General features: G+C 41.2%; 1 protein-coding gene across 2 annotated transcripts in view; it reads right to left on the bottom strand.

Moving 5' to 3' along the window:
- The window catches only part of WDR37 (WD repeat domain 37), a 78177-nt gene that overhangs the window by 48891 nt on the left and 13997 nt on the right, over positions 1-15289 (bottom strand). For both annotated transcript variants that reach the window (XM_032266165.1, XM_032266166.1), the window contains exons 2-6: positions 12918-13095; positions 7805-7901; positions 5421-5516; positions 4916-4980; positions 576-711 (exon numbers count right to left, since the gene is read on the bottom strand). In XM_032266165.1, coding sequence (XP_032122056.1) covers positions 576-711; positions 4916-4980; positions 5421-5516; positions 7805-7901; positions 12918-13055 — 532 coding nt within the window. In that variant the 5' untranslated portion in view covers positions 13056-13095. The remainder of the gene's footprint in view (positions 1-575; positions 712-4915; positions 4981-5420; positions 5517-7804; positions 7902-12917; positions 13096-15289) is intronic.

Genomic DNA, 15289 nt, shown 5'->3' with positions numbered 1-15289 from the left:
CTGTGAGTTGCAACACCCTACCCACGGAGACCTGGAAAAGGCACAGAGCAGCTGCACACCTATCCCTGGGACCACGGAATACAAGATGCAGCTGACCACCTGTCCACAGGACCATGGAATGCAGGGAGCAGCTGGACACTCACCAACGGGACCATGGAATGCTGGCTATAACTGGGCACCCACCCAAGGGACCACAGAATGCTGGGTGTGGTTTGATACCCACCCATGGGACCACGGAATGCTGGATGCAGCTGGACACCCACCCACAGGACCATGGAATGCTGGGTGCAGTTGGACACCCACCCACAGGGCTATGGAATTCAGGGAACAGCTGGACACCCACCCACGGGACCACGGAATGCAGGGAGCAGCTGCGCACCCACCCACAGGACCACAGAATGTAGGACTGCAAACCACAGCACCAGGCATCACCAAGGGCTAATGAGCTGGTTCCACTGACTCCTCCATGACACTTCTGCATCTAAGGTTCCTGTCACAGACAAGTGAATGTCCGTCACTCAGGGATCAGGCACAGCCATGCTTCCACAGGCTGGCCAGGTCTGTGTGTAACTCACCAGCTGACGCAGTCCCGAGCACCACTGGCTGTGTCCTGGCCACACTGACATCCCAAATGCCATCCCGGTGACCAATGTACTCCTTCACAAGCTGGCAGGCAGCCCGCGACGTCGTGGTCTTAAAGCTGGAGACAATCTGAAACCGTGACAGGGAGTCTTGTGAAACAATTTACTGAAATGAATTTTTCTAAGTCAAGAAAGGTAAAACAAAAAGGATGTCTTGAAAAATGCATAAATCACTGACCAGGACAGTTAAAGCACTAAAGGAACATGGCACATGCGTGAGCTGAAGCGCCCCATGTGGGAAGGGTGGCAAGTTCACCTCGTATCACAGACACAAGCGTTGAGCTGAAGCGCCCCGTGTGGGAAGGGTGGCAGGTTCAGCTCGTATCACAGAGAACGCATGGAGCCCTAGTGATGACTTGTGAAGGCTCCTCCACCTCAGCCTCACAGCCAGGCATGGAAGGTCTCACTGCAGAAGGCCAGATTTTGGTATTCCAAGTCACTCTTCCCCAAACCCAAACTACCAGACAAAATTTCCAAATTTTTTAAAAAACCAAATAGCTAGCTAGCCACCCAGAAATGAAAAAGGAAGGACACCCCAAACCCTTAACTTTAGCTAATGACACTGATCGCTAAACACATTCACATTTTGCTGTTTTTGGGTAATTTGCACCAACCACATATCATCGAGTAGAAAAAAGCCTGTGGTGGGGAGGGATCCAAAGGCGACACTAACGGGTGTGCCAGTTCGTCCGAGGCTGCCCACTGGGTGCTTGCTCAGGGCAGGCATCAGCCTCAAGGGCGCAGGACAACACCTCCATGGGCCCCTTGCCTTTCAGACATGTTCAGCCTAACAGGACACAACGCAAAAACAGCTAGGACCACAGAAAGGCATCGTCTCGAATAACGACACATACAGCAGACAGTTCTCATGTTCTCATATCAGGAAAAATACGAAGTGAGTGAGGAAGAAACTAATTTAACACAATGATTTCTGCAGAGTTTGCTTTTTACATTTTTCTTAGGTAAGAAAACAGCTGTCCAGCTTTTAAGTAAATCAGAATAATATAGACTTTTCAGAATAATAAAGCAAAAAAATTAAGTGAAAAAATCAGTGGCATTACACAACTTGCTTTAAACACAGATTTGGCAAAGCCCTGACAAACCAGATCTCAATTCATTCTTCCATAAGTATATGAAAGCACAATCCACTGTCACATCAGTTCAGGTATGCACACTCAAGTTATTCTCCCCCGATACAGTGACAAAAAGGCTGAGGAAGACACCAACATTTTCGCCAGTAACAGAAAGAACTTCCACTGGAATTGGTCACAGGAATTACATAAGCACTTGTTCAACCTCAAACCCATTATTATCCTCTTTCCTTTCTGAACGCTAATATCCTATTCAATCCAGCGAAATTTGCCTCCAAAACATAGGAAATGTGCCATTCAGATGTTAAATAATATTGTGACATTTTAAGAGGGAGTGAAACTGAAGAACACACACAACCTCCAACCATAATAAGCTACAGTAAATTTCATTGTCCAAGTCTCTCACCATTTCTAACATAAATAACAGTATTATAAGAAACAAACACTAGCGTTCCATTCTTCACCTGCTCCCTTCGCAGGCTGAGAACAGAGTGGCTCCTTCCCTGAGGCTCCGACTGTCCTTCTGGTGGAGCTGTGCAGGAGATAACGTGCCGTTTTCAAGTATTTTCTCATGTGTGTTGCTTCCAAAATGCCCACTGCATTTTTACCATCTATTACTTTAACTCTTTTGACATCATCACAAAGAGGCCCAACAAAACAGATTGAATTACTTAGAGGGAATATTTATAACAGAATAGCAGCAGAATGAAGCTGCAAACTGATGCTTACACCCATTATCCCAGATCATTTTAACTGAGCCACAATCTAAAGCACTGCTATGAAAATGTTTGCAAGTATTTTTGTAAATCTAAATATCTTTCTTTGTGGAAAAAGCCCTTTCTGATTTTTACGAGTTTCTTTAAAGTGGGCTGCAGGTTAAACTGCCTCACTTACCTCCCACGTAGGCATCAGAAATGTCATTAAGCCACCAGGAAGCGGAAAAACCTCTTCTGCGTTTATGTAACACACTTCTATGTTCCCACCATCCCACCAAACATGCTACTTGCTTTTCATGGCTCTGAGTCAGAAGGAGGGAAAGTAATAAACCTAGACTGTGGCCTTTCTCTTGTTGCATTCATGCTTAGCTTTGGCACCAAGAATCCACACTGTAGTACAAATCAGAATATACTGTTACCAAATAATTTCTTCAATCTTCAGATGTCTTATATTTTCATGGTTTTTTTTTTTACAGTGGGTACAGACATTGTGCAAAAGTTATAAAGATCATTAGTAATATGCTTCTTATAAATTCAGATTAATTTCTAGTACCTAAAATGACAGGGCTTTAAATATCTCTAATATATTTTTTAAAGCAATACGTTACTATACATATCCTTACCCTTGTCTAAATCTTATTTTTTACTGCACATGGTAAAGGACAAATTTATATAATTATTTCTTCCTCTGCTTCAGAAATAATCAGAAAGTTTTGGAACTCCAAGACCATACACTGCATACATACAGCTGTACACACCACAAAAAGCAAAATAATCCAAGATAATGTAACAAGAACTTAATGAAGAAAAACATAATTTCACACTTCATTATGAAGAAAACGTTTTAAGTTAATTTATTAAAAAGTTCAAAACTGTAAGTGTAAGCTATGTATTACATGGCCAAAAAAATCAAATAAATTAGCAACTTACATTCTAGATGTTATCAAAGGAAAGTATAGTAGAAAATACCAGCAATTTCAGATTTTCTTTTGAATAACAAAGAATTACCAAAGGCTATCAAATGAGGAGAAATACCAGAAGGACTGAATTTACTCTATTTGAAGTTAATCTTACTATATATGTCATACTAAATAACTTTAAACTCAAGGAAACAAATTGGAAAAATAAAAAGCTAACAAGAACTAGTTAACACCATCATAGGCCGGGCACGGTGGCTCAAGCCTGTAATCCCAGCACTGTGGGAGGCCGAGGCGGGTGGATCACGAGGTCAAGAGATCGAGACCATCCTGGTCAACATGGTGAAACCCCGTCTCTACTAAAACTACAAAAAATTAGCTGGGCATGGTGGCGCGTGCCTGTAATCCCAGCGACTCAGGAGGCTGGGGCAGGAGAATTGCCTGAACCTGGGAGGCGGAGGTTGTGGTAAGCCGAGATCGCGCCATTGCACTCCAGCCTGGGTAACAAGAGCGAAACTCCGTCTCAAAAAAAAAAAAAAAAAACACCATCATAGCAGACTCACTGAAAATTTCAATATTTTCCCCCAAGTTTAGCAAAAGGAATGTGTATTCACTAAGGTTAGGTAATCAATTTATCTTTTGTATCCTTGAAAGATGCCAAAGTACAGACACATACAAAATTACCTCCAAATATCACTTGATAGTGGTACTCCACCATAGACAAATGAATTCCCAAACAATTAAACCCTTGCCACTTTCAGAAGCTCAACATGAGAAACTTTACGAAAATGCAAAATGCCACGAACGTCCCTATTCACCTCAAAGACAGACCTTCACCTCCTGATCACACTTAGAAAACTGAGGAAAAGAACATAATGAACTAAATGTAACTTTAGCTCAGGACATAATTTCCACTAATTTATACCTATTTATTAGCTTCCTCCAAATTCAGAGCCTTTATATTAAGCAAATTAACAATAGAATATATTCCCTCTACAGACAATATGTTACTAATACATCACAGATAAATTCCAGTGTGTACTAGGGTAAGCTACTATATAAGGGTCTGCATACTGACTTTTTTTTTTTTTTTTTGAGACAGAGTCTCGCTCTGTTGCCCAGACTAGAGTCTCGCTCTGTTGCCCAGACTAGTGTGCAATGATGTAATCTCGGCTCACTACAACCACCACCTCCCAGGCTTAAGCGATTCTCATGCCTCAGCCTCTCGTGGAGCTGGGATTACAGGCACCCACCACCACACCTCGCTAATTTTTGTATTTTTAGTAGAGACAGGGTTTCGCCATGTTGGCCGAGCTAGTCTCACAAACTCCTGACCTCAAGCAATCTGCCTGCCACGGCCTCCCAAAGTGCTGGGATTACAGGTGTGAGCCACCATGCCTGGCCAAGACATTCCTTTTATAAACTAAATTTTCCTGAAAACCATTTATCTTTTTCTACTGTGCCCTTCTAATTGGAAAATGTGCAACTTGAAGTACACATCTGCACACCTTAACCACCACATGATGGCCCAGGAGCTGGGACCTGCGTACCTTGCTGGTGGAAGCCTTGTAAGTGGTCTTCAGTTTCTGGGAGAGCTGGCTGGTGCTGTGACTGGCTGCAGGGACAGAGAGTGACAATCAAACACAATCACAAAACCAAAGACTCCAGCCTCACAGATGGGTTTTGTGTCTTGCACAGGAAGAAAGGGGGCCCAGAGGGTTCGTCTGGCCCTAGCAACACGAGCCATGGCAGGGCAGGAACAAGAACTGAGCTCCTTATTCTCCCAGACCCACACCTGAATTAGATTCTCCTTGACCCACACCTGAAATAGACAGCTCAAGGTCTGCCGACAGCAAAACACAAACCAGCCAGCGTCCCTCACTAAATCCCACACTCCCTGCATAGATAACCTGCAGGGCAAAACCTTCCATAGATAACCTGCAGGACAAAACCTTCCATAGATAACCTGCAGGGCAAAACCTTCCATAGATAACCTGCAGGACAAAACCTTCCATAGATAACCTGCAGGGCAAAACCTTCATGGGGTCACCTTACCTTTCGTTTTGAGTTGGCCCTTGCTCAGCTCTGCTCCATCAATCGCTTGTCCTTCAGCAGCTAAACGTTCGTTAAGAGTGTCGATTTCTCTACGTACTGGTAATAAAAAAGTTTTCAAAAATGTAAAGTATGTTTTTATGTTTAAATGTACTCACCACTTCCAAAACTTGCACACAGAAAAAATGTTACAGTGTTATATAAAGACATAAATCATATTCTAATAAGCAACATCACAATTCACAGAGTTCTCAAAAAAACTAAAGAAATCATTTGAAGTATCATTCCAAAAATAAAAGCTCATATACACTTGCTACACTTTGGAAGACACTGCTATCAGAGGCTCAAGAACAGCACCTGCACTTCAACATAGTCTCCATAGTGCTTGATTCTGTGCAATTAAAAACATTATTCTGGGCTGGGCATGGTGGCTCATGCCTGTAATCCCAACACTTTGGGAAGCCAAGGCGGGCAGATCACTTGGGGACAGTTCAAGATCAGCCTGGCCAACATGGTGAAACCGCTTCTCTGTTAAAAACACACAAAAAAGCTGGGAATGATTGTAACCCCAGCTACTTGGAGGCTGAGGCATGAGAATCGCTTGAACTTGTGAGGCGGAGGTTGCAGTGAGCCCAGATTGTACCAGTGAACTCCAGCCTGAGCGACAGGGCAAGACTCTGTATTTAAAAAAAAAAAAAAAAATTGAAGTAATTTTTCCCTCTATGAATTGTCAAGAAAGTTTAAATGACATAGGATTATATTTTCTTCATTACTGATCCAATCACACCAAGTTATAGAGTAAAAAACAGCTTAACAACGGAAATGCTCTTTGTTAGCATTCAACTTTTAGAATCAATGTGTAGATAAAGCACGAAAAACTTGATTATAGTTACATTTGTCTAATACAAATTTTATAGGTTGGGTATGGTGGCTCACACCTGTAATCCCTGCACTTTGGGAGGCCAAGATGGGAAGATCACTTAAGCCCAGGGGTTTGAGACCAGCCTGGGCAACACAGTAAGACCCTGTCTTTATAAGTATAAATTTTACAAACACAAACCCTAGAAAAAGAAAAACTGGTAAGTAATGGAGCAGCAAAAAGGACTTGTTTATTTCACTGTGAAGCATTAACACTAAAGCAGATCCACCTAAAACCAGAAGAAGCTTACTTACATTTATAGGACTAACCACCAAAAGAACCAAAAGCAAAAACATGCAGAAAATGCCTTCCTTTGAAGTGTGATGGGGTTGGGGGTAACGGTAGCTTTCTTTTTATACTGTTTGATAAATTTTTAACCATATATAGGCATTACTTCCAAAATAAAAAATGGAAAAAAAAGTTAAAGCCAAGCTAATTCAAAATTGTTTTGATTTGCCTTTAATAAGTCAGATAGTACATGCATCACTTTTCAAATGATGGTATAGTATTAAAAAAGTAAATCAATGTTTTCTCAATTTATGGTGTACTTGGTAAAGAGAAAATTGTAAGATTCATGTATTTTTTATGAAATCACAATTTGGACCAGTTGGCGCAGTAAGCAGGATAATGAACCCTCACACATGCCCATGCCTTAAGCCCATAACCTGTGAATAGAACACAACACAGGCACAAGGTCTCTGCCTGACTATCCTGGGGCCCAATCCAATCACACACATTCTTCAGAGGGCAGGAGAGGTGGGGGTGGGTCAGAGAGCAAGCAGGAGGACTCCAGCAAGAGGGAGGGGGCCAAAAGCCAAGGAGTACAGCAACAGACCTTTGTTCTAAAACTGCAAAGAACTGAATTCTGTCACAATCCCAATGTGCAGGAACAATCCTCCCCAGAACCTCCAGAGGGAGCAGAGCTTGGCCAACACCCAACTGTGGCCTCATGGGAATCATACCAGACCCACAGAACTGCAAGATGACAAATCTGCATTTCCTTTCTCTTTTTTTTTTTTTTTGAGACAGAGTTTCACTCTGTCGCCCAGGCTGGAGTGCAGTGGTGCAATCTCAGCTCACTGCAACCTCCACTTCGCAGGTTCAAGCAATTCCCCTGCCTCAGCCTCCTGAGTAGATGAAATTACAGGCACGCGCATACGCCACCACACCCAGCTAATCTTTGTATTTTTAATAAAGACAGGGTTTCACCATGTTGGTCAGGCTGGTCTTGAACTCCTGACTTCATCATCCACTGGCCTTGGTCTCCCAACATGCTGAGATTACAGGTGTAAGCCACCACGCTCAACCAATATCTGTGTTATGTTAAGCCACTAAAATAAGTTTAAGTTTGCTACAGCAGAACAGAAAACTAATATAGTGATGAATGTCTATTCAGAAATTTGACTCTCAAAGATTTCCATGAATAGGTAAAAAGCTATAAAAATATATTAAAATGGGAGATACTCACATTCTAAGTTTTCAATATAAAGGTTTTCAAATTCTCTTTCTATTTGCCCAAACAGTTCCAGAAGTGTACTGCGAACGGAGGAAGGCAGTTTAGAATCCTGCAGAAGAAGACTCTGCTTAGAATGAATGAATGAATGAAAGAACAACTCTTAAGACCAAGTACAAATATGCTTTTTCCAAAGTGAATTATCTTTGATTTTAAACTCTTATTTTGTGTCACTATATATTTTTATACATAAAATGCTTAAAGAGTTTAAAGTTCCAAATTTCTGCCAAGGAAACTATAAATCAAGTTGTATAAATGGCTACCTAGTGTGACATGTGATTTAAAAACAAACACTCCTTCAAAATAACATAATTTTCCCCTTTATAAGAGAGGAAATAAGCATACTTTTAAAACTTCGAAATTTGTAGAGAAAGAAGGCAGCTCCCATAAATGAACTATTATAAACAGCCTCTGAGCACCATCATACGCTATTCTGCAAGTATTTTAATCTGCTATACACTCACAGAAGAGGCGCCTTTGCAGCGTTCCCGCCACACCCACTGCACTTCAAGCAAAAGCACACTCTTCTCGTCATTCTACATAACACCTAAAAGAGTGTAATGAAGAGGAAAAAGAGAAAAATCTCGCCAAAAAGAGCCAAATGTCTATTAGTTGAGTGAAAACATTAACTTTTAAGTTCCCGCCTGGGCCACGTTCTTCACGCCTGTGTGTTTCCCACACCTCTGGGAAGGTGAAGGGAATGCAGTCCAGCAAGTGAGCAGGTCCTGGGCACCGAACATATCACAGGCACTCACTGCTTGGGCCCGCTAACCAACAGGAGCCTGCCAGACACAGCCCCATGCCATCCAACCTCCCTAAGGGCATGGCCTATGTACTATTTGGGTATGTGTCCCCTACCCTTAACACCCAGAGAGATTTTCAAAAAAGTCCTCATCAAATATTTCTAAAATGGTGTTTCGATACTTAACCTTTCTATGGGACCTTTCAGATTTACATATAGCATAAACTTTTTTATTCTGATGAGTTGTAAACTTTAAAACAAGATACACATTTATTAAATCTTTCTGAGATTAAGAAGATAAATTTTAAGGAAAAATGACAGCATTTTAGCAATGTGAGTTTTGTCATAGATTTCTGACATAAATTATATAAACACACACACACACATACACACACACTACTTTAAACATTGAATCTACAGAATTGGTACTATAGCCTCTAAACACCCTTCTAAAACCAATGAAGAACATGAAAAAAAAAAGAAAGGAAAATGTAACAACAAAAATTAAAACCAAGCCATCAAAAAGGACGTTCCAGCCAGGCGTGGTGGCTCACGCCTGGCAGGTAGATCACCTGAGGTCAGGAGTTCGAGACCAGCCTGGCCAACATGGAGAAACTCCATCTCTACTAAAAATACAAAAGTGGCACACACCTGTAATCCCAGCTACTTGGGAGGCTGAGGTAGGAGAATCGCTTGAACCTGAGGTTGCAGTGAGTGGAGGCAGTACCACTGCACTTCAGCCTGGGTGACAGAGCAAGACTCTGTCTCAAAAAAAAAAAAAAAAAAAAAAGGGTCCAATAGCTATAAAACATAAGCTTGCACTGAACTGAGAATCATTATCTTCCCTGCCCTGTGGCCTCTGCACACCCCATTCCCTCTCTGTGAACATCCCTCCCTGCAAGTGCCGCCTCCTCAGAAGCCCTTCCGATTCCTACATGAGGCCAACCTCCTCCCACAGGCAGCAGTTCCTACTCATCTATACCCGTTAAGATTTCAAGGCTCTTATTGCTCAGCAACTAATGACATAATGCCACATGTACTTGAATATTAAGTGCTATTAATATAAAAGTAATCGCTATGGAAAAGAAAGCTGAGAAGTCAGCATTAACCTCACTTTGTAATCAAGAAACTGAATGTACAGCGAAATGAGGACTTTTCCACCAGAGGGCAACTTGAGCCCAGGAAGAGCATGCTTACAAAATGACTTTCAACCTTTTCCATCAGTTCTTCTTTTCTGTGCCATTCAATTTCAGACTCTAAACTCAGAGTTGTTGAACTTTTGGTACCACTTGAGAAAACTCAAGACATAACTGCTATGACTCAGTAAGGCTTTTAAATGAAATTGTTTCATCACATCAACACTGACACACACTTGAAAGCTGCAGCACACACATGCAGGAGGCAGCCAGCTCTTCTGGCCACAGCTGGCACTGTGCTCGGCAATGACAGACCTCTGGTGCCTGGGAGAACCTGGCTTTCTAAACGACCTTAGACTGGCACAGCTGAGACATATAAAGTTAAACCTAACAACATGTTTCCCTCAGGCTCATCTGCCCTCTCTTCTCTATTGCTGCTCCTCAACAACTGAAAGGGCACCATTAGACACTGTCTAGAACGAGACTACTCCTGTGTTTATCAACCCTCCCTGTTCTGAGATTGCCCCTCACACCTACCATGCCAAACACTTGCACGGACACCACCTCTCTCTCCCGCCAACCACAGGGGAAAGGCAGTGCACCTCACACTGGCCACTCACAGAACATGCTGGCTGGTCCTACTCCAAATCACTGGTCATTCGATAAATGAGCTCCATCTAGGAAGCCAGTGTGGGAGACAGAGAGACCAGAGACCAACGGTGGAGCACCACGAGGACAAGGCTGGGTAGCTTGGAGACCTCTGAGCTACCTTCCTAGGGTTACCACAAGATGCAGTTACAGCCTGTGCCGCATCACAAAGGAGAACAGGCCTTCAGGGCCCAGAGGGGAACACATTCACCCCATGTGGGAGACAACCCCAGAATATGCCAGCAGAGGAGGCTGTAGGATTTCCACCACTAGAAATTAAGTGAATCTATAAATTAGGAAAACCTATCTTAGACTACCACACTGTACAATAGGGTAGCCACTTGCCACATCTGACTATGTAAATTTCCATGTAATTACAAGTTTTAAAAATTAAAATTTCATGTCCCAGGGACACTGGCTACATTTCAAGTGCTCGGCAGCCACGTGTGACTGGTGGTTCCCACATGAGACAGCACAGATACAGACACTGCCGCCACCACAGGAGTCTTGCCCCACAGCTCTGCTCTCTCCTAAGTGCTACGTCGGACGGTGTCCCCTAAAAGTCCCATGTGGAAGTCCAAAGGCTGAGGACCTCAGCATGTGACTGTCTGGAGTCAGGGCCTTGAAAGAGGGGGTGGTCAAGGTAAAATTAGGTCGTAAAGGAGGGCCCTCCAGTATGACAGGGTCCTTGTAAGAAGAGATTAGGACACAGACACACACAGAGGGACAACCCTGTGAGGACACAGGGAGAAGACAGTGTCTGCAAGCCATGGAGAGAGACCTTGGGAGGAACCAGCCCTGCCCACACCTTGATCTAGGGCTTCCAGCCACTGAAGGGACCATGAGAAAATCTATTGGTTAAGCTGCCCAGTCTGTGGCATTTTGTTATGGGAGTCCTAGCAAAGTAATACACTAACAATACTAAAGCTATTTTTATAATTTTATTTTGAACACTAAGTTAAAATGTAATCATTTTTTATAGAAATGAGAACCAAGTATTGGTTTACTTATTCAACGCATAACCATCTAATTTGAGTCGAAGATCCTCTTCGTGGCAGCAATCATGTCGGGTTCTGGGTTCACACTGTTGTATTCAGTACAGAGGACACAGCCTCGAAGTCCTGGGCATAAAGTTACTCACATGGTCCTAACAAGATCCAATATTCACATAAGCCAATTTCTCATTTAAGTATTATCTTCCTACAGCATGATGGCTGATAAATTTGTTCTAATTGTGAAGGAATGGCTATAAATTTATATATATATATATATGTATGTGTGTGTGTGTGTGTATATATATATGTATATATATAAAAGCATATGTTAGATATATCTAGAGCTTATTTTAATATAACATACACTTTGTCTAGGCTTTACAATAATGTTTTTTTTTTTTTTTTTTTTTTTTTTTGAGATAGAGTCTTGCTCTGACACCAGGCTAGAGTACAGTGGTGCAATCTTGGCTCACTGTAACCTTTGCTTCCCGGTTCAAGTGATTCTTCCACCTCAGCCTCCCGAGTAGCTGGAACTACAAGCGCACACCACCACAAACAGCTAATTTTTGTATTTTTCGTAGAGATGGGGTTTCACTATGTTGGCCAGGATGGTCTTGATCTCTTGACCTTGTGATCTGCCCGCTTCGGCCTCCCAAAGTGCTGGGATTATAGGCGTGAGCCACCGTGCCCAGCCCCACAACAATATTATTTTAAAATTCTAGTACAAACCGGGCACGATGGCTCACACCAGCACTTTCGGAGGCTGAGGCAGGCAGATCACCTGAAGTCAGGAGTTCGAGACCAGCCTGACCAACATGGAGAAACCCCATCTCTACCAAAAACCCAAAATTAGCCAGGCGTGATAGCGCATGCCTGTAATCCCAGCTACTCGGGAGGTTAAGGCAGGAGAATCACTTGAACCCGGGAAGCGGAGGCTGCAGTGAGCCAAGAACCCACCATTGCACTGCAGCCTGGGCAACAAGAGTGAAACTCCGTCTCAAAAAAAAAAAAAAAAATTCTGACACAATTTCATCATCTCCAAACGGACTAGAAAAAGTATAAGCAAAACTTATCTTTATCAAAAAAATTACTTCATTTTAATCAAAGAATGACATACTCACTGCAGCAGAGATAAGGATAAAGCCAAATAAAGTCACTAAAAGATCTGATTCCAAAAACACTTCAGAGAACACAAAGAGATCATTAAAGAGTACATGATACTCTTCTATTCTTGAGACTATTAGAGATAGAAAACCCAGAATTGTATTGTCAACAAAACTGTACAAATAATAAAACTAATTCAAACTGTCATACCTACTTTGATTTGTTATTACATATTATACATATGCTAACCCATCTGTGTATGCTGTTGCATTTGACAGAAGTTTTAATGAGTTTATTTTGGGGGAGTTTGGGAGGGGTGATCTTTTTTTAGTAGCCCAAACCTTTTTTTCTACTTTGGAGACTTTTATACATTTGGCCACTTTTATAACATTACAGACACAATCACTATCTTCGAAATCAGGCCCCGATCAATGCTAGCTTACTTGTCCTTCTAACATGTCTCTTGGCAGTCCCGTCCTCTCCTGCTCCGAGCTGTTAGTTCTTCGTATAGAAAGGCTATGTGATTTGCGCTTCTGTTTTGCTTGGCGAGCAGTCGAACAGCTTGCACTTTCTGTGGGCATCACTTCTAGAAGGTAGTGTCCTGGTCACTCCTGCAATAAGCTAAAAACAGCAAGAAAAAACAGTATTCTGATATAGTGAATTGAAACAAAAGAAAAACACTGAACAAGGTAATGATTACAAGCTTCCTCACTATGGTTAACATTTACTATATAATTGAGAAGATGACAAATTAAGATATTTTAAGGTAGAGACCACAGTCTTTGTTAAAGAGGTAATTTCTTTATGAAATTTCATTAACATCTTAAATATCAGATAGCAAAAAAGAAATTTCTTAAAAAAAAAAAAAAAACAGGACTCCCTTAACCCAACTTTCCCCAGGCGTGATCTACTCCCCTGGGAGAACCAATTTTTTGCATATACTAGACTACAGATTCTAGACTCATGTTGTCCAATAGGAACATAATACAAGCCATGGGCATATTCAACAGATTCCAGATTCCAGACTCATGTTGTCCAATAGGAATATAATACAAGCCATGCACATATTCTAGACTACAGATTCTAGACTCATGCTGTCCAACAGGAGTATAATGCAAGCCGTGGACATATTCTACACTACAAATTTCAGACTCATGCTGTCCAATAGGAATATAATGCAAGCCATGGGCATATTCTACACTACAGATTCCAGACTCACGCTGTCCAACAGGAATGTAATACAAGCCATGGGCATACTCTACACTACAGATTCCAGATTCGTACTGTCCAATACGAATATAATACAAGCCATTGACATATCCTAAGCTACAGATTCCAGACTCATGCTGTCCAACAGGAATGTAATACAAGCCATGGATGTATTCTAGACTATATAGATTCCAGATTCACGTTGTCCAACAGGAATATAACACAAGCCATGGGCATGTTCTACACTACAGATTCCAGACTCATGCTGTCCAACAGGAATATAATGCAAGCCATGGATGTAAACTTTCCAGTGTCCACATTTTTAAAAATAAAAGCACATGAAATTACTTTTAATGATTTACTTAACCCAATATGTTTAAAATAGTCAACATAAAAAATAATGGGATATTTTATGATCACCTCTTTGAAATTCAGTGTGCAAAAAAAAAAAAAAAGAAATTCAGTGTGCATATTTACAGCATATCTCAATTCAAACTAACCACATGTAATTAAGTTATTCAAATCTCTAAACATTATGATTTACCCACTTTAGGCATTTTCTACTCATTTCCTATTATCCATCCTTCCTACCAATTATATCACTATGTTACTTACCATAATCTTAGGTAACATATTTACACACACATTTTCTGTCTTCGACTACAGATATAGCTGTTTTGAACATTACCTGCTGATTTTTTACTATTACTGATCCCTCCTCCAATGAACACAATCCTATCATCAGAGCAGCTCAGTACCTCACTCACAGAATGTCTGCTCCACCTGCAGCCGAACGCAAAGCAAGACACACCCATGACCTCCCAGAAGCCAACATGCCTCCATGATCTTCATTTAGAGAAAACACTGGCCCAAGTTCCACCAGTAGGGGATGGTTCTATTAAATGAATATATCAACATAATGGGAAAATATACTAACCTTTCAAATAAACATAAGGAGACTATGTAAACATCTAAATTCCAAGTAGACAGTTACAATGGTGACTTCTGCAACTGCATAATAAGTCTGTGCCTAGTCTGTGCTTCAAGGCAAGACCTTATTTCTGGTGTGTCCAACCCTCTTCCTTATCGATGTCCTAGACACCAGCTGGTGCCAACACACATTCCTGAAATGCAACTCCTTTCCTTCCAAATGGCTCTCACTTCCTGAATAGCCCTAACACCTCCTTACTTTGTTACAGAATGATTCCTTTTCTACAATATTTCTACAATATTTCAAAATCACTAGCATTCCCTTTCCTTTTTAAACATGTCAGCCTGTTTGGAAAAATAAGTTTATCCAAACATAAAGGAGAGTATTCGTAACAGAGATGAAATGTATTCACAAAAAATTTAGAGTGTCTTCCATAAAGGTTATTAGTAACATGATAAACAAGATATTTCCTATTCAGCTTGTTAAGTATTCTAATTATAATCCTAAATACGAAGGATGAAGATATTTCTTTTCATAAGAGAAAATACTGTCACTTTAAAAATTCACTTCATTTAGATTTTTTAATATTATAAATAAAATAAAATCAACACATTTAACCTTAGAATACAAGGAAGTTGTAGCATTTTTCTTTTTTTTTTTTTTTTTTTTTTTTTT

Source organism: Sapajus apella, unplaced genomic scaffold (genome assembly GCF_009761245.1).
Source record: "Sapajus apella isolate SASKATOON/1434 unplaced genomic scaffold, GSC_monkey_1.0 scaffold155, whole genome shotgun sequence".
NCBI lineage: Eukaryota > Metazoa > Chordata > Mammalia > Primates > Cebidae > Sapajus > Sapajus apella.
Note: the sequence above shows the minus strand (reverse complement) of the source record. Positions and strands in the feature narration are given on the sequence as shown.